Source organism: Zosterops lateralis (genome assembly GCF_965231275.1).
Source record: "Zosterops lateralis genome assembly, chromosome: 18".
Classification (NCBI taxonomy): domain Eukaryota; kingdom Metazoa; phylum Chordata; class Aves; order Passeriformes; family Zosteropidae; genus Zosterops; species Zosterops lateralis.
Window position 1 is genome coordinate 3,170,668 of NC_139778.1, and position 19,560 is coordinate 3,190,227.

Here is a 19,560-nt window from a genome sequence, read left to right on the forward strand (position 1 = left end):
CAGTTCTCAATCACCTCACTGCCCACTTGTCCCACCTGCACATCCTGAGTTTCCCCAGGAGGGTGTTGTGGAACACAGTGTAGAAAACCTTGCTGGAGTCAAGATGGACAATATCCACTGCCCTCCCCTCATCCATCCATGCAGCTGTTTCACTGTAGAAGGTGATCACATTTGTCAAGCAAACCTTATCCCACTTCAGATTTAGTTTAAACTCTCTCAACCAGCCCTTTGAACTCCTGGGCTAATATCCTTTTTTTCCCTTTGAGACTCCTGGTTCTTTAAACCCTTTACTGTAAACAGCAGAGGTAAAATGTGGTGATTTGTAATTTACTTCAATCAGTTCTGCATTTCCTTCTCTGTCCTTTTGGCCAACATTAAAGTAGAACTGGTTTAGTTGAATTCTCCAGTCCCAGAGGCCCAACAGAACAGACAAAGGATGATAATAGGAAAAAGCCACCATTTGGTGAATATCTGATCCTCTCTCAGTTTTGCTGATGTTTTAACAGAGATCTTCATGACTCGAAGATAATTGATCTTAAATTTATTATTTAGAAATACTGATTAATGGTATCACTTCTATCCCTGGATGTGTTCGAGGCCAGGCTTGGAAGGAGCTTGGAGGAACCTGGTCTGGTGGGAAACGTCTCTGCCCATGGCAGAGGGGAGATGAGATGGGCTTAAGGTCCCTTTCAATCAAAACCATTCTGTGATTCCATGAGTCTGTAGTTGTGTGAGCGTTTTATTTTTTGGTTTGGTTGGTGAGGGGGTTTTTCTCTGTGTGTGTGGTGGTTTTGTTGTTGTTGTTGTGATTTTAAATCTTGCCAGGTTATTTAGTGGCTAGAAATTACAGTCCTCAAAACCAGATACAAATAACTTTATTTTAAGAACTGGGAGGTTTTCACCGCTTTAAACAGGAAGCTGTTGCCTTGATAAAAACTCCATTTCCCAGAGTGCACAGGGGCTGCCGAGGCTGGGTCAGCTGATCGAGGCTCTGAGATGTTCCTGATTTCCTGTGCAGGACATGGAAATGTGCGGGTGGCTCATCTTCTCCTCGTCAGGTGACTGACAGGCCGGGGACCACAGCTCTGACTTCCACAATGACGAGAAGCTGAGAGGATTAACCTGCTCGCTGTTGGGAAAGCTGCTCCTCTGGGAGAAAGGGATGTCATGAAGTAGCACACTGCAGTCAGCCCTGCTAACTTCATATGAACAGGTAGAGGGAATCTTAGGCTTTACCTTTTGTCTCATTCCATATTTTTTTTCAAGCTACCGATTTTGTTGCACATTATTTTTAAAAAGGTTACCAGCACTCTTGATTAATTGATATTTTCTGGCAGTTGATAAGTAGCCCTAAGTAATCATTATTTTCAAAGCTTGCTTTCTTTTATTCTTTTTGCCTTTTTGTTTTTTTTAGCAGAGAGGTTAAGAGGAAACTTTTAAAAGAAAAGAAGAGTTTTTCCAGACTGAAGCTAAGGACTTGGGAAGAATACACAAAATGTCTTCGGAAGGAAAAAAGCTTTTCAACATCATTATTTTGGGAGTCTCGTTTATGTTTATATTCACTGCTTTCCAATCCTGTGGAAATATCGCGGTAGGTGTGACTTTCACAACGTGCCACATTTCTATCTCAATTATTTATCTTGGCTTATTTTTTTGTCTGCTCTAATGTTGTTTTATTTGGGATTTCCTAAGTCAAGATACTTGGACATTTACCTGCTTTTGATTTAGTTTTAAGTAGATTAGTGTGTTTAACCAAATAATTCAGTAGATTATTTCTTTAAGATAACATAGCCACATCTAAAACTGAGCCTGATTGCTTAGAAAGTAGAAAATCAATTTTATAAAATGCTTGAACTTTAAAATACTGTCTGCTTTGACACTTGTGATGTTGGACAATTGAATTACACTAAACCTTGCATTGTCTATATTCTGTATAGTCCCTTTCAAAATATTTACCTAAGTTATTATTAACCATGCTATTATGAACTAGATTTTCATAATCTAACAAACTAAATATTGAGGGGGAGTATGAGGATATAACACCTGACAAATAGATTTCTAGAATTGCTAAACTGCCAAGTCACCTTTCAGCTGAAGGAGTTATTTGCTGCTATTCAGCATCTCTTTGCACAGCAAAAACTGAGCACAGCACAATCCAAATTTACTGTTACTATTTAGATGTTTAGACTCCTGCTACAGCCAGGTTTAGCCCTTTAACTTCCTGAGCTGCTTTCAGTACTATTAGTTCTGTTCCTCCAGGGCAGTTAGATTTCAACATCCCTCTTGAGCCCACAGGTCTTACAGCTCTTTTCTTGCATGCAACCCTTGCTGGGTTCAGACAGATAAATATCCTTCACTGCATTATAGAAATAACTGCTTGGGGTAGTTTTTGTAAGTCCTAGTGTAGTGTGATACTTTTTGTGAGCTCTTAAGTGCAGCCCAACGATCTCAAAAATTCTGCAGTGAATTCAGCACCTCACTGAATTGGACTTTGTGATCATGTAATCCTTTGTGATCATGTAATTGATTGTCATAAAAGTCTTTACAAATGACTTTCAGTCTGGTCTGCCTGCCAGTCCAGCTAACTACATGATCTCATGATCACTAAAGCTGATTCAAGGGGGAAAAAAGGAACGGGGAAGTAACAGGAAGCTGAAAAGAGTGGAAACTCTTATCAGACATTCCTAGTTAAGTCAAGTTAAGATTATTCTGAAACTTCTCCTTTTTTCCCCACTTTTAAAATTGAGATAGTCATACCTATCTAGGTAAGAGGGGTCTTAAGTGAAACAAAAGTTTTGTGAAGTATTTTAGGTCTCTTATGAAATCATGGTTTAATAATAAAGTACTAATTTCTTCTTCAAACATAGTTGTTTCCTTGCCAAGTATCTCCTGCATCTTTGTTGTGGAGGTGGTGTGAGTTGTAATTAACATTTTAAATTCTTTTAAGTACTTTGTGGTGTCTATTAATGAATAATTCTAATGTTTGATACTGACTTCAAACTAATCCAGGTGTTCTCAAAATGCAAGATAGATTCTAACATATTACAATGTATGATCTTCCCCCCACAGCAAACTGTTATCACGAATTTAAACAACACAGACTTCCATGGCAGTGGCTACACGAGGTAATTACATGGATTTTCTTCTTACTTTGCTCCTTGCAGGGTGAACTTAGTTACAGTTTCATCCAGTAGAGAGACACTCTCAAGAGATTGCAGTGTTCTGCTGACTTCACAATTTATTGACACACTTAAAGCAGTTTAAAACAGGCTTCTCACAGTTCTGCTCTGAAATATTTCCAGTTGAGCTACATGTCTGGTTTGCATGTTTTCTTTATAGGGAGAAAAACCCCCATCATCACATTCTCAGCATTTTACCTTAGGAGGCAAAGAAGGTGGAAGTTTAAAAATAAATAAAACTGCTAACTCAGGCCTTGGTTGTTTGCCTTTGTACACTGTGTTTGTGTAGGACAGGTGTGGATCAGCTCTCAGGAAATAAAACATAAATGTGAAAGGAGCAGTCAGAAAGACAAGCAAATCCACAGAAAACCATTCTGTTGGTTGCACTGGCAGAGTCAAACTCGCCAGACATGATCAGGGACCTTTTGCATGCCAAATTAATCTGTCATGTAGGAAAACCTGGTTGCTCCTTTGAAGGGTCTACTGTCTTCATTTAAACCAAAAATGCTGCTGGCACAAAACATGTTCATAAAATTTCTGTGGTGTATTTGGCAGAAGATGAAAACCTCACTGACAGATAAATGAGGTTCTAGAACATTCTCCTCTAGATGTACAGGGTGCAACATAGAAAAACTGCTGTTCAGGCAGTTTGACAAATGCATGCTCTAAATTACAAGTTGTCATTGCCTGCAATAGTTTGGGACTCTACTCAGCAATCCAGGGAATGCTGGACACTCCTGTATTCCCACGTGGAGTGCCATGGAAACAGAGGAAGGCAGGGAAATGTTTGTTAGGTTATGTTTGTACTGAACTGGATATTTTGAAATCCACTGATCACTCTTAAATCAGTTGCAGTGATAGCCTATATTTTATTTTAAGTGTTTAATCATATTTGGCTTTTTGTTTTTGTAGCATGTCCATTATTTATGGAGTATTGTCTGCCTCAAATCTTATATCACCTTCACTGGTTGCAGTAGTGGGACCTCAATTCTCCATGGTTGTTAGTGGTGTGTTTTATAGGTAAGTATTAATGTTGAGGTTTTGCCTGCTTCCTTAGAAATATTTCTTTAATTTTTTCACATCTAAGGCTTCTGTGCCATACATGAAATTGGACTGGCTGAGAAAAGCCTCTCACAGAGATACTGCAGGTGTGTAACTGCAGAGTACTTCAGCCTGCTGGAAACAACACATTTTTTCCATAGCATTCCCAGTCTTAGCTGACTGTGGAATTGAATTTATGGTCTCAGATTAATAACTATATATATAAAAAAAAAAAAATTCTATGTGCTTAGAAGGGTAAAAAGATTTTTCACATACAACCTGTTTTTCAACATCCCTTAGGAGACAGTAGCTGATTTAGAAGCACCTAAGTGAGGTATCTGATTGTTAAAGAGCATTGTCCACTTTGCGTTGGTATTCAATGAACTTATGTGTTCTGTTCTAGCCTGTACATTGCAGTCTTTATCCAACCAACTACATGGGCTTTCTACACTGCCTCTGTGCTTATTGGCATTGCAGCTGCTGGTAAGCATTGTTCTTACTCTGCTGACTATTTTTATGAGATTTGAATTTACCTTTGAAATATTTTTATTTCCTGAGCAATAAATTCTGTCTGTTTCAGTCCTCTGGACAGCCCAGGGAAATTGCTTGACTGAAAATTCTGATGAAAACACCATTGGAAGGAACAGTGGAATATTTTGGGCACTTCTACAGTGCAGGTAAGTTTTAATTTTAAATTAAATAATTCAATATGTTGATTAATTTTTAATTATTTTGATTTTTGGGAGGATTTTTTGGTTGTGTACACATTCTGCTTTTTACATCTTTATACAAGTGGGAGACTGCATTGAAAAATTCTCTCCTGGGGCCTTGCAGTCAGTTGGAAGAAGAGATGGAAGCAACCTTTTTATTGGTGTTGTGCATTACAGAACAGGGAATAAAAGAAAGTTGAATATTGCAATCTCAGCTCTTGAGCTGCTAAAAAATACATATTTCTGTTAGGGGAGCATTTGAGGGATGTAACAGCAATCTTGTTGGTTGTAGAGGGCTGTGGCAATTTGTGTCCTTTATTGAGGGAGAAACTGGTTCTTGCTGCCGAGGTGAAAACACTGAAGTTGGACCTGGCAGTGAGAAGCCAGAAAAGAAATCTTATTTTTGATGGTTCTCTGATATTAAACTTTGAGTGCTACTCAGCTGAAAAATTAATCAACAAAAGGCTCAGCATCAAGAGAGGCAAGTGAGAACAAGGCAATGAATGCTGTGTTGTGGCCATTAAGTGTTTTGTGGAGAGGTAGTTAATGCCTCTCATGAGAGATTAAGGCAATTAGGTTATAGAGGAAAATGATGAAAATATGCAAGAAGACAGAGCTGATGGCTTGAAGAGAGACTGAAAAGGTTGGGTGGGACTCTTTCCTGTGGAGGAACAGCAGCTGAGGAAGGTTATACCAAAGTGTTCCCCAAAATGAGGGCAGCAGGGGAGCTGAGTGTAGAACTGTTGCTCGCCAAAAGCTGCTGTGCTGGAGCTGGGGTCCCTTCATGAGGAGTAAGGAGGGCTGGTTTGAAACACAGAAAGTGCTTTGTGCAGTGGGTGCTTAAACCTTTGGAGCCTGCAGTCATGGCAGTCTGTAGAGTTGGATGGTGTGAGCAGGATTGAAAAGGAATCAAACAAATTCGTGAGCGACAGGTGCACAAATGCTTCCTGAAGAGAACCATCTCTAATGCAGCAAGTGTGAATATTCTCCCAAAATATGAATCTGGGAGATAACCAGGGGAGTGAATTGCAGAAGTGTTTAGGGTGCTGAGCCTGCTTTGCTGATGCTGTTATGGGGATGGGATCCTGGGCTGGGAGAGCCTACAGCAGGGGAATGTTTATGTTTGTAAAGTTTTCAGTTCCAAAATTAACCCCTCAGTATGTTAGCAGAGTAGCAATTTCCACAAACCCAGCTGATTGTGTGTTTCACAGTGAGTAAAAAACATGGGTTAATAAGAGGAAAATTGGCTCTAAAACTGCTTTAAATCATTCATTCAGAATGACTGTATTTTGGGAAATGGTAGTTAGGGACACAGAATTTCCTTGAGCTGAAGCAATACTTCAGACTAGACGCATGACCCTGCAAAGGAAGTATTACACAATCACCTCCAGAAATACGTCAGCTTTCTAACCTATACCCTTCCAAAATTAGAAGCAACTTAGATGCAGATTTCCTCGTTTTTTTTCCCACCACCTTGTGTCTTGATTGATTAAAATGAATAGCCAGCATTTTGGGGCAGAATCCTCAAAAATTTGTTTGAGTTTTATATAGAAGATGCTGACACAGAGAGTTACTCATGTCTTTATTTCTTTCACAATTGCACAGCCTTGGGATTTTTTTTTTTTAATAGAATTGTACTATTGTGGTGCTACAACCCTCATTTTTTCATAGAATGTATTGTTGACCTTTGTTCTTTTTGTTTGCAGCTTGATTTTTGGAAATCTGTATATATACTTTGCTTGGCAAGGAAAAACTCATATATCAGGTGAGCACTGCTTGTTTATATGGCCAACCTTTAAATACAGTAGCATGAATTAACAGATGGAACAATGAACTCCAAAATATCAGGAAGCTTATACAAAAGCAGACTTTTGGGGTTTTTTCCCCTTCCAATTTATTGTAGATATTCTCTTCTTGGGGATTTTCCTCAATAGCCACTGGGATTTTCCCTGTGCATACACATTTGTGCCAAAATACACCTATTTGGAGTGGAAGGTGTTCTGGCCGTATGTGTAATATTATATACACTATGTCCCATTCCAAAGTAAGCTCCTGGTGTGGAGTGCTCTTCTAAATCATATTGGAGATTGATAAAGCTGAAATAAAGGAAAATAAAGGAAAACCATCCCAGTTTACTTTATGTCTGCACTGGTTGTGCTGGCATAAAGCAGAGTAGGAGGCAGAGGGTGGGATGGGGCAGCACTGCTGGGAGAGTGGAGAAAGAAATCTCTTCCTTTCTTGGCATGAGTTTATGAACTTCCTGATGGGTTGTAAGTAATGCTGTATTTTTTTTTTTCCATTTTATGTTGTGCTAGACTGGAAAAGAGCAGGAGCTGGAGAACAGTAGACTTTATTGATGTTCTTGAGCTAGACAGTGGTCGAGATTCTGTTTCTAAAGCAAAGATTTCTGTCAACTGTTTAAGCCAGGCAAAGTGGGGGGGTGGGGATTCACTAAGAAAAGTGGTGAAAATAGATTTTAATAGCCAAAAATGAATGCTGCTGGGAAATCAGTGCTCTGTAAACAGATAAGTTTGATTTTCCTGTTCTATAATTACTGATAATTTTCCTTATTTAGTCCTAATGTTGAATATCTACTAGAATGGTCAATTCTTTTCACTTTAACAGATGATTTAGTTCTGCTCTAGTCAATCAGGAATAAGATGTTGACTTTTAAATTATAATTATCAGTCTTCAGAAATAACAGAACAGAAAGAACAGTTCACTTCTTGTTTCTGTTAGCTCCACCTTTTCAGGTTCTCCACAGATACAGGCTTGGTAATGAAACACTGGCTAAATTTTAAGGTCATTTTCTTCATTCCCTCACCTGTAACACAAAGGTTTAAGTGTTGGCAATACTGGAGACACTTTGAACCTGGTGGGGGTCTCAAATTCTGTGCATTCCAAACTTCACTGCTCTGCTAAACACAGAATAGAGCAATTAACTATGAGGCAGTTCTGCTCTTACATTTGCCTCCATTTTAAATGTCTTGAAATTCCTCTTTATTAGAAAATTTTATATCAAACCCTAACAGCATTTAAAAATCAAATCTTATTTTACTACCTATATAAAAATAGCAGAGGCATTTCAAGCTGTAAAGCACACCTCCTCTTTTTGGTTCTGTGATCATACACAAGTTATTTTTAGGACAAGTTTGCATTTGCTGTTGAGCTGAGGGGGAAGTAAATACAAGCATAGGTAGTATCTTCAGTGTCATGCATTAGTTCAGTCACAAGTGTTTGCTGTTACTGGCTTTTTCCCCTGCTTGATAGTGGTAAATGGGAGTGGCTTTTTATTAGATGTGTCTGTGCTCTGCTGTAGTAACCAAATTGTTTAGCAGAGTTTCCGGCTGCTGTAGCACTTACTGAGGTTTTGGTGGCTTCAATGCCTCTGTAGTTTCCCAGCCTACAGTTTATGATGTCATGGTGCTTGTGCTTCTGATGCTGGTCAAGAGATTCTCTTAGAAATCTAAAGGGGTTTGGGGCAGTTTATGTCCACTCTGAATTATGTAAGTCTTCAAGGTTGTAATTTCTCCTGCTAATAATTTATGCACTTCCTTTAATTGGCTGCTCCTTGGTCATAGCCTTTGCATGGCAGAGAATGCGAGGGACCTCTTTAATTTGCCGATATTTTGTTAGCACCATAAAACTGAGACAGGAGTTTGCCAGCAGCTCCATGTGGAAGGTAAGCTAGAAAATTAGTGTGTGTTAACCACTGTAGCATGTCTGTGTTAGTTGTTTGAAGGTAGCTGGATTGGTTTGAATATCTTCTGCACATCTGGTTACGGCTCTTGTTTGTTTTTCCACAGAGAGCGATCGCAGAACTGTCTTCATTGCTCTGACTGTTATCAGTCTTGTGGGCACAGTTCTGTTCTTTCTGATTAGGAAACAAGAGGACACGAAAGCTCCAGGGGATGATGATTCCACTAATGAAATCCTGGGGGAGAGCTCGTAAGTGTTGGTGGCAATAAGATATTGTCACATCTCCTTGTTTGTGCTCCTGCTCCGCAGAGGAACATTGCACATTCACTTCTCCTCAGTGCTAAAACATCAATGTTATCAACAACCTGGAGGATTCACAGATTTAACAGAGAAGTGTCTGTATTTTGACAATGAAAATATATGAGAAATAATGTTCCTGATATGGCATATTCTCAAGGGTGAAGTTCAGTACTGCATGTGAAGCTTTCCCTTTGGAAAGCAAGTGCCTTGCAAAAGATACCCTTCTCCTCTTCTCCCCTGATTATTATGAAACACTTTTATGTTTTATCTTGCCCTCAACAGCCCATTTGAAACTCTGGAATAAACAGAAAATACTCCTTTTTTATAGGCTGCTTTACAAACTGGAACATGTTTTTCCTATCTTCTCTAAATATATATGCCACCCTGATAAATACATTAGAAATGCACAGTTACACAGATTCAGTGAAGTTTTGCCTGAGGCATCAGCTTGAATGTTTTTGCTTTATTTAAAGAACAATGAAAATATTAGAAAAACATCAGTGAGCATGCCTGTGGAAAGATACTGAAAGCTAAAAATGTTCAAAAGAAAGATTCTGTTAAGCAAGCATTCAGTAGTGCAGGCAGCAAATAGATTTTGTGGTTACTTTAGATCTCAGAAACTTTAAAAAAGGCATTGGCATATTTCAGTATATAGTACAGGGCTCAAAAATGTACAGAAGGTTTAAATAATGAAGATGCCTTCCAGCACAGCAATAAGTGTGGTTATTCTCTTCCATTTTGACCAAGTCATTTGTTTACCCAGGTCTGCACGAAACAAAATGATGAGAGCAGTGGCTGCCTTCAGTAAGTACAATTTCTCATAAGAGTTGCTTCAGCAAAACCTGGCATCTCCTTGCCACCTCTCTGTGTTTTGTGCTGATGATGTGATCATGTACAAACCACTTCAATCACATCGTTGAGCAGTCCAGGAGAGAGTTGGTGTGTTCCTCCTTTGATGTGATTTCAGATCCAAACTGCTTTACAACAGCATCTGTCCTTGTACAGATGAGCACAAAAGGAGCAGGTTACTCCTTGGGAAAGGCAGTGAGAGAAATAAAAAACAACAAACATAAAGAAGATAAAAAGAAGTCACAGGTTGTTTGATTCTGTCACCAGTTGATACCAGTTAACAATTTAGAACTGAAGCATCTGCAGTTCCCTTTGAAGCTTGATATGTTCTGCCTGAGCCTGTTAAGTTTGTTGTGAGGATGTGGGGATCTTCACTATTTATCCTTTAAAAATCTATTTATCCTTTCAGGAGACAGTTGCCATGAATTAAGACTACAAAAATACAACGAGCAGAAAATTGTCTGATAATTGAAAACTGTGTATCTCCTCTTTTCTATTTCCCCCACTGCATTTCTTACAAAATATAATTTTTGGATGGCACATTTCTTCTAGGGGGCAGGTCGGGCTTGGTTTATTTAGCACTATGCTGTAATAAACAATGAATGAAACTTTAATCCACAGTTTGTATAATAACCAATTTTTGCTTTAAGCAAGGAACGAAAGTAAGTGTAGATTACCTTAGTACTCTCAAAAGTTTTATTAATTTTCTCTATTATTTCTTTACAGAGAAATCTATTACACTGAGCTTCACCAAAGAGATGCTGCTCCTCAGTGTTACCACAGCCTACACAGGTATGAAGCCAGCAGAGTTCCACCATTGAGCAGTGGCAGTGCATTGTTGGGAATTTTAACCCATATCCCTGCAAACATTATTTGGCTATTTTAATTAATTTTGGGTTACTTGTGATGTTTCTGTGTCCTGGGGAGTGTTTCTGTACAGGAGGAGGGGTGCATCCAAATCTGCAGGTGCTGGTTCAGTAGAGTTCTGGGTCCCAAAGTGAGAGGCAAAATTTACAGAGGTGGCTTTTATGGGATTTGATATTGCACCATCAATAGTTTGGAGATTGTTTAATGCAGTTGTATTGCATTTGAATTAAAAGAATGTTTGTGCATCACACCTTCAGTAAGGCATGGGAGATTCCTGATGCTCTTTATTTTAGTCTTAGTTCTATTGGGAACCAGCTCAGTAATTTTCAATTGCTTTTATCAATAGGGTTTGCTGTGGCAACAGTTCTCACTCTTTTTAGCAACTTTTAGTTAAACTTGGTCTGCCATCCTTGAACCAATGTATGAGTTGTAAAATAATTTTTTTTTGCCGTATAAGTGATTCTTCCACCAAAAAAAGTTATAAAATCCCTGAGTTGTTTTTGGTGGGTTTCTTGCTCCTTATTTGCCTTCAGATATAGTTTTGTTGATGATCAAATTAGGTTTTTTATAAAGCAGATGCACTTTCAGAACCTAAGGTCTGAGTCACTGTTAGGAAAAATTATTGTTCTGTGAAAAGAAAAACTTAGATGTGAACAAAATATAAACATTGCAGTTTACAGCAGCTCCTGGAGGAGAAATAAATAGCAGGAGTAACTGTGGAGTTGGGTTGCTCCAGCCACTAATCTGAGTTACAAATGCCTTCACAGCATCTCCAGTGTTTTGTTAACTCAGATTAACTCACATGAATTCCTCTGGGGATGGGAATGTGGAGATAACAAGGAAAGGGAGTCAGTCAGGTTTTGCCTGAATATCCTGAAATATGGGTTTACAGGTGGCATTAAAAAAAAAAAAATCAGTCCAGACTAGGAAAAAATATCTGCTGCCATCTTCTGGATGTGGGTGGTGTTGCTGCTTTCTGAAGGAAAACAGAAAATTCCCTGAGGCCAAGAAGGGTTTTTATTCCAAAATTACTGGTCAGGTTAAGATACTCCAAGTGCACCCCTGTTTCTGAAGCCATGCAGTTCACCCAGACAGGGCAGGGTGTGCTGTTCCAGCGTTTGGCTGTAGCTAAAAAGCAAAAGACATAAATTAGAAAGTTTTATTTTAAGCTGTTTTTCTCTGCTTAGGGATAACTTTTTGTGTTTTTTTTAAATACACTTTTTTATTGAGTTGGTATTTTTATACTAAATGGTCACATTATCTGAGTCAGTGGTGTCTCCTTTCCTCACACTAATGGCAATAGGAAGAAAGAGGATTTAAAACAAATAGCCATTGTTCTTTCTCAGTTTAAATTCATAATGAATTTAATGTGTGAATTAAAATGAATGTATGGACTAAATGTATGAATGTATGAACTAAAAAAGTTCATTTTAGTATTCTTAGCCCCTTATTGGTATTTGGGGCTGCAGGGACTTTTAGGAATGCCATAACTTGAAGCAGGGGGGAATCCTTAAATGAAATTGTGCTTTATTTCTTCAGTTACTTCGTGTTATTTCACGTGGCATTTTTCATTTGATAAAATTCCAGAGTTCTTGAGAAGTAGAAATATAAACTGTATATAGGTGTTGGGTCAAGAGTAGCAGCACTGAGCCTGAGTGCCTGTGACACCAATTAGTAACACTTTTCTAATGTGGTTTTTGGGAACTGGTATAGAAGAATATAATAATTACATAGTTGAAAAATCCCTCTTTGCTTTTATTACCCATATCTCATTTAAATTTATGATTTGAAACATACCTGAGGGGAAAAGAATCTTTAGACATACAGATTTTTCTCATGACTTTTATGAGAGTGCATCTATCAGTTCTGTTTTGGTTTCCTTCCAAGGTTTGGTGTTAACATTCTTTTCTGGAGTGTATGGAACGTGCATCGGTGCCGTGAATAGGTTTGGCAGTGAAGAGAAAAGCCTGATTGGTCTCTCTGGTATTTTTATTGGTGTTGGAGAAATCTTGGGTGAGTCTAAATTCGCTGCCTTTTGACAACAAAAAGGATTAGGGTGATGGAGTAATTCAAAATGTTTTGGGTTTTTTTTTCTGTGCTTAGCCCAATAGTGTGGTTTGAGCTTCCAGCAATAATTATGTGAACACAAAATGAAATAGCAATGTAATTGGCACTATTGTTCCTTTCTACACTGTGAATTATACCTTACACTGTGTGGAGTGGATGTAGAGCAATTCTAATACTCTGCATTCTCTTTGGATTAATATGTGGATTAATGTGGAGGAATACACAGATTTTAAATGTGAGAAGCAGTGGGCTGCAGTATTATTAGGGAATTTACACCATTTTGCTGTTTTAAATGCTCTTTTGAAATAGTATTATGTTTGCATTTTTATTACTTCTTGAGTGATATAATTTTAAATTTTTTGAATAAATGCTTACACTAAGGATTTCTTTCTTTAAAAAGTTTGCTTGTGTTAAATGAGATGTGATACTTGAATTAATTTGGATACACGTAATATTCATTAGGTAAATATTTTTTTTTTTTCTGTAGACTCAAGTACCGAGGTGTTTAACAAAATACCACTGTTCATTAGCAGCTCAGATCCATTGAGTTGCAAGTTTTGGCAATTAAAAGCTGAGCACAAGCCTGTCTATTTTCACTTAGTGCTGTTGCAATACTGAAGGAAACTGGCTGCTCGTTAAATACTTGCCAAAAGGTGAAATATGTTCATCAGCAACCATCTGATCAATCTCCTGCCCCATTTCCCTGGCAAACTCCTTGGGGCTTTCAGTCAGTCTTTGTTATCCAACGTGGGAACATTTATAATTTAAATTGTCAGTATTTAAATCTTCAATTCTCTCCTCTTTTTCTGCTCCTGCAGGAGGGGGAGTCTTTGGCTTGCTGAGCAAGAAGAGTCGTTCTGGCAGGAACCCAGTGGTGATGCTGGGCATCCTTGTCCACTTCATAGCCTTTTATTTGATTTTTTTCAACATGCCAAATGATGCCCCCATTGCTCCTATGGAAGGAACAGATCAAGTTGCTTATATGGTTCCAAGGTATGTGGGATTTTTTTTTTTTTTGCCTTTGGCTGCTGTAACTCAGGGTGTGCATAAACAGCTTGTTTCTCTACAGAAAAATTCTTGAAGTTTTTTTTTTTCTGTGTAGTGACTAACTCCCTAGAAAAAGCTTTCAGGCATTCTGTTTTTGTTAGAGGTAGATATTCCACCAGTGTGCACCCAATTTAGGAACTTGAATGGCATAAGAATAAAAAGCCTGGGGATGAATAATAGCAGTTGTGTCACTTGACAAGTGATGTTTCTGACGTGTAGCACAATAGCAAGACCAGCACCTATTGTGGTAGGTGTTAAGAATTCAGTTTATTTTAAAACAGTCTTGGGCTCAGTTTTACATCAGTTTTTACACCTTGCCCTGTTGCACTGGTTTTCCAGTGCTATTTGTCAAATTCCACTTGGTCTGACTGCAGCCTGTCCCTTCCAGCACTCAGTGTTTGGGGGAAGAACATTGAAAGCTTTCTTATCTCATCATTGCAACTTCCTTTTGGGCTGTATTTTTACCAATTTGTGTGAAAATCTTGTACTGTCAGTTTTGCAGACCCAGCTGCTAACTTGCAATTCTAAGCATTTGTGCCTGTGCAGGTGACTGGTCTTAGCTGGAGTATTTTTTTCTGTCAAATGAGTTGGTATTTCTCTAACATTCCTGCAGATTTTGTGAACTCACCATGTGTCTCAGCTTTTAATCACTGCTGTGTGGGTTTCGTGGCTCCAAGCACTAAAATGAGTTATTTTAGTGATTCTAATTCAGTGTAGAATTGACTGCAGGTAACAGGAACAGAAGTCTTGGCATTCAAGAAATTTAAGCTGATGAAATGACTCCTTTTGCCAAGTCAGGCATTCCCAGTTCTGTTCTAGGGAAATTAAAAGTGTGATAGCTTTCCTCCACTCGCAGTTTCCAAATAAGTCTGCCAGAAACAGTTTATAGATGTGTGAGCTGTTTGAATGAATGGCTTTTAAACTGGAATTGCTTTCTCCTTCAGCAAAGAGGTGGCCATGCTCTGCAGCTTCCTGCTGGGGCTGGGGGACAGCTGCTTCAACACCCAGCTCCTCAGTATTCTGGGATTTCTGTATTCAGAGGACAGTGCTCCTGCCTTTGCCATCTTTAAGTTTGTTCAGGTATTGCCTAACACAGCCTTTTGGAAGTAGGATTGTTGGGATATTACTGAAATACTGGGTTGCTCTTTTTAATGAGCTGAGAAAAATATTCTTGCAAATTATTTTATCCTGGATTTTGCTGTAAAGTAGTTTTGTGAAGCTGGACACGGTTTCCTAGGCTATGATCTTAAAGCTTTGTTTCTAGACAAAGTGGGTTGAAATATCAGAGATTTTGTAGTGATTTTACCAGTTTGAAATACACAGCTTGCAGTGCTACAAACACTTTGGAGTTTGGTGTTCATTTTCTACAGTTGAACACTGTGTAAATAACAAGTAAAAACTAAATCTGTTGTGGGACACGCCAGGACATATGTTGAGGTATAATGAAGCCTCAAGATTCTCTGTCTACTACAAAAGCATTCTGAGAGCTTCATATTAAACTGTGCCTATGTCAGTTTGATAATCCTTCTGTAGCAGCAGCAGCACCAGCCTGGAAATCTCCACTGATAATCTTCTCACTTTGTTTTTCCTGCCAGTCCATCTGTGCTGCAGTCGCCTATTTCTACAGCAACTACTTCCTGCTGCAGTGGCAGCTGCTGATCATGGTGCTCGTGGGCTTCTTTGGGACAATCACCTTCTTCACTGTGGAGTGGGGAGCAGCAGCAGCCCTTGCTGCCCGTGGCTCAGACTACAGCAGCATCTGATCCCCGTGCCAGCCCTGCTCTGCCAGGAGGAACAGCACAGACACTGCTTTTGGAAGTGTGAAAAGGTGAAAGAGGTCGAGTCACTGCAGAGGTTGAGGTGGAGGAAGCTGCTACTTCAGTCCGACTGAATGTGAAACAAGAGGAAAAAAAAGAGCCACTTTTAGAGGCTTTTTTTCCTTGCTTTAGTCATCTGAGCGTGGTGTTGTGTTGTTAAAAATCTGGTATTGGAAATGGAAGGAAATGTAGGGACCCATGTATTGAACAATTCTCTTCTGAGATGTCCCTTTCAGAATGTAATTGCCTAATTTCACTCTACCATGCACTACAGAATTACTTTGGGGTTTTTGTCCCTTAAATTATTTTTCCTATATTCTAGTTCTGCAGACATTTGAATTCCTGTATTGAATGAGTGATATTTTTATAAGGTAGATTATATTGCAGATCGTGTCTGCACAGCTGAGAAATCAATTTGGCATTGAATTTTTCAACAATGAGAAGTGAGGAAGTACTTCTGGGAGAAATGTTGCCTTATTCTGTATCCCTCAGCTCCTTGTTTCCCAACTCTTTGTTTTTTAATCTATTTCATGTGCTTGAGTTGTCAGATCCATGCGGTTTTTTTGTTTGGTTCGGGTTTTTTTTCTGTTTTTGGGCTTTTTTGGGTTTGGAGTTTTTAATCTTTTTTGTAAGGAAGTCAGGTTATTGTGTGACATGATAGATTTTACAAGAATTTGAAGAAATCACCCTTGGCCATCTTAAAGATGGGATCCCAAGGCCTGTGAAATATTGATGGTGCAAAACAGCTTCTGGCTCAGCATCTCAGAGCTGGAGTGTGTGTTGGGAAAGGTGCTGACCCTTCCTCAGGGTAGTGCTTTATGAAGGACCATAATCCATGGCTTCCCTCCCAGAATCCCAAATAGTTCTTCTGAATTCAACGGGATTTTCGTCATAAAATGATGAAAATCTGTGATGGGAGCACTAAGACAACTTTTAAAAATACAAATAGTCTCAGAATGTGAACTGTTAGAATAATATTGCAGAGTTTATTCTACTGCGTAATCTGAAACACTTGTCCTAAGTTGTTTTACTCAGTCTGTTTTGGGAAAAAATTAACTGTAATTTTACTTCACCAAATAGGAAAGCATATTTAGTTACTATTACTGGCACAGTAACTAAATTTTAATCCAGAACTGTTACAGATGATGTAACAGGCACTGATTGCAGCTCACCTTTATCTGCCTACATAAAACTCTGAAGCACTTGCAGTTGTGTTTGTCTGGTGGGCAGAGAGCAGGCAGGGAACACTGATAAGGTGTTTTTAGATACTCTGTGGAGCTGTTTTTAGAAAACTACTGTTCACCAACCAGTCAGAATGTTAATGTCTTGTCTTTAAAGACAAGTTTAAAAAGACTTGACTGGTTGTGTGTCAGTAGCTCCCACCTGTTGTAACCGTGTAGGAACTCCCGAGGTTTGCCCTGGGGAGCGAGGGTGGCATCTCCTGTGACATTTGCTGTCACTTTTGCTCTCCAGCAGCACTGTCACAACTCCCCTGGAGCACATCCCTCATTGTGCACAGCCAAAGAGCCCGAGGGGGATCTTTTTACAGGGATAGAGAAAGGGATTTTTAAATTCAAGGCAGGTTTTTGCTGGGAGATCAGCAAGGTGTTAATAGGGGGGATTAGAGGGCACCTGAACATCCAGCAAGCTGAAAAAAATCTGTGAGGACAACCAGGAGAGAGAGGCTTGTGTGTATTCCCAGGAGATTTAATGAATGATGTAAAAGAGAATGAGGCAGAACATGTATTTGAGTGAGGGGTTACCAGAGCCATTCCAATTTGTCAGGCAGCCTGAAAAAGCATTCAGTGTTCAATCAATATGTGATTAATGGGACCAGCAGTGCTGCAAAGCCTCTCTCACCCACTCCTGTTATCCTGCAATTTGAAGCATATGATTTTTATATACTGAGCACTACAAAGGTGTGGATTAAAGGACGTTGCCAGTGATTAAAATTCTCTTGTTGCTACATTTTCTCCAGAGTACCAAAAGGGATAAAAAGCTCTTTTTTTTTTTTTTTTTCCAGATAGGGAATTACTGATTTTTTTTCCTTCCAAACCCTTTTGGGGCTCTGTTTTTCCCCATCACATTAATGAGAGCAGAAAGACTTGAAAGTTCACAAGAAGCAGTTTTTTTCTTACAGTGTATTTGGGGGAAAAAATGATTCTTGGGTCTTGTGGTGATGAATAACTTGTAAGTGCTTCTTAAACAATGTAATTTAATTGTAAGTAGGTTATGGCTCTCATGAGGTAGCTTTTTAAATTGATCCCTTTTAATGATGCACTTTTGTGATGTACATTTGCCATGTAAGAATTATATGAACTATTTTATTAGAAATTAAAAGTGCTAAGTTCATGTAGCTTCAAAAAGCATTTTGAAACCAACTCAAAGGGATACTAATGAACAAGGACTTGTGGGTTTTCAATACCTCTGTGAATCTGATACTTTACTCTTGTTTTTCTTTTTTTCTGTTCTGGTCTGACTCAGTGTCAGATAATCTTAGAAGGGTGCTCAGAACTATTTATAGGGTCATTAAAGGGAAGTATTACTGTGCTGTGACAAATTTTGCAAGAGATTATGACATTCTCCAGGCTGCATCATGGATAGCTATTCTTTTTTACTATTAACTATGTAAGTATTGCTTTTGACATTTGATCTGAAGAGAGAGGCCTGAGTTATTCAGGCTGCTGATGACATATGATTGCTTTTCACTTATTCATATTTCTTTGATTTGCCAAGAGGTGAAAAATCCTCTCCAGTGTACACAGTTGTTCATTTGGTTGAAATTTTTGGTGTAGCAATATAAAGAACAGTAACACTTATATTCATTTATGGTTCCATCTCTTAATCTGTTAATCAACATTTCCCAACCATGCGGCTGCATCCCCTTCATTCCATCTCAGTGACCTTTGAACAATTTCATGTAATCTGAATTGGGAGCTCACTGTTAAATTAAGAGGGATTTGGAAAAAAAAAAAAGGCTTTTGCTTTATCTTTGGGTTTGGTTTATATTAGAGATTTCATCTTTATAAGCAAAATTATACGTGAAGTTGCTTTGGTTTATTAAAAAGTCCTCTTTCATTTTTTTTCCTCTCACTCTTTCAGGAGGTTACTGAAGTTTGATATCTTGACATATCACATCCTCAAGTTTTTCAAAGAAATGCTAAACAGGAAATGAAAACTGCTTTTCTTGTCAACTGAGTGCCAAATAAGCTGCTACAAATTAGTCTTTAATGAATCTCATATAAACATATCTGTATTTTGTCTTGCCAGTTGGTTTTCATTTTGATACATGGATGCATGGACTGAGAATTTCTACAACTGTGGACTTCCTTCCTAATTAATTATGTGGTTGGTTTTACTTCTGTTTATTAGTTTAATTAAGTACGATCTATGTTGGCAAGTTGGGATAAGGAAGAGAACCATTTATAAAACCATTTTTTAAAAATAATTCAAATTTTCTGCAGGTACCTCTAAACTCTTAAGGGATATTAAAAAAGAAATAAATCCAAACAACCAGAACCCCCAAAAATCCTTAACCAAGGTCCCTGTCTTAGCAGAAACCCTCCTGTGGCAGTGTTAGGAAAAACAAGAAATCTTGTGCTGGTAAGTTCTTAGAATGTTTGTGAGCATTTTAAAATACACTGGGGAGAGAACTTCCTAGTGGGGTTCGCTGTGACTTTATGGAAAAGTCATTTCAGTGTACAAGGCCATAAGTTCAGGGTCACGTGTCAGTTAAGCAGACAAAGTTCCTCTGGACTTTCTTGGAATTCCACAAGTTTTCATCAGCTGAGGAATGTGGTTCTCTGGACTCCAACCTGAGTGCCAGTAATTAATGCACAGAGGGGTGTGCAAACAGAGCACTCAATTCTGTATTTTAGGGCAAACATGAGTTGTTTGCTGTCAGTATAAATAGGAAATGCAATGTTCAGCGTCGTGCCAGGAGCCACAACACCCACCTTGGACCCAAACTGTGCAAGTGGTTTA

General features: G+C 38.6%; 1 protein-coding gene across 2 annotated transcripts; it reads left to right on the forward strand.

Moving 5' to 3' along the window:
• Positions 1-990: 990 nt before the first annotated feature.
• On the forward strand, positions 991-17,431 carry MFSD11 (major facilitator superfamily domain containing 11). Of its 2 annotated transcripts, none has more exons than XM_083874369.1 (14): positions 991-1,213; positions 1,415-1,591; positions 3,070-3,125; positions 4,092-4,199; positions 4,624-4,703; positions 4,801-4,897; positions 6,637-6,695; positions 8,737-8,878; positions 9,693-9,733; positions 10,505-10,570; positions 12,533-12,658; positions 13,531-13,705; positions 14,704-14,839; positions 15,355-17,431. In XM_083874369.1, exons 2-14 carry the CDS (start codon positions 1,496-1,498, stop codon positions 15,520-15,522), a joined length of 1,350 nt encoding a protein of 449 aa, XP_083730495.1. In that variant the 5' UTR covers positions 991-1,213; positions 1,415-1,495; the 3' UTR covers positions 15,523-17,431. The 2 variants fall into 2 exon arrangements, with proteins under 2 accessions (XP_083730495.1, XP_083730496.1); XM_083874370.1 differs by having other exon boundaries at positions 1,418-1,591.
• The last annotated feature ends 2,129 nt before the right edge of the window (positions 17,432-19,560 follow it).

Excerpts from the sequence above, each read along its gene's own strand:
- MFSD11 (XM_083874369.1), top strand. The coding sequence starts at position 1,496 with ATGTCTTCGGAAGGAAAAAAGCTTTTCAACATCATTATTTTGGGAGTC. Across the intron at positions 9,734-10,504 it reads GAGAGCAGTGGCTGCCTTCA|AGAAATCTATTACACTGAGC; the intron begins GTAAGTACAATT and ends ATTTCTTTACAG. Across the intron at positions 14,840-15,354 it reads CCATCTTTAAGTTTGTTCAG|TCCATCTGTGCTGCAGTCGC; the intron begins GTATTGCCTAAC and ends TTTTCCTGCCAG.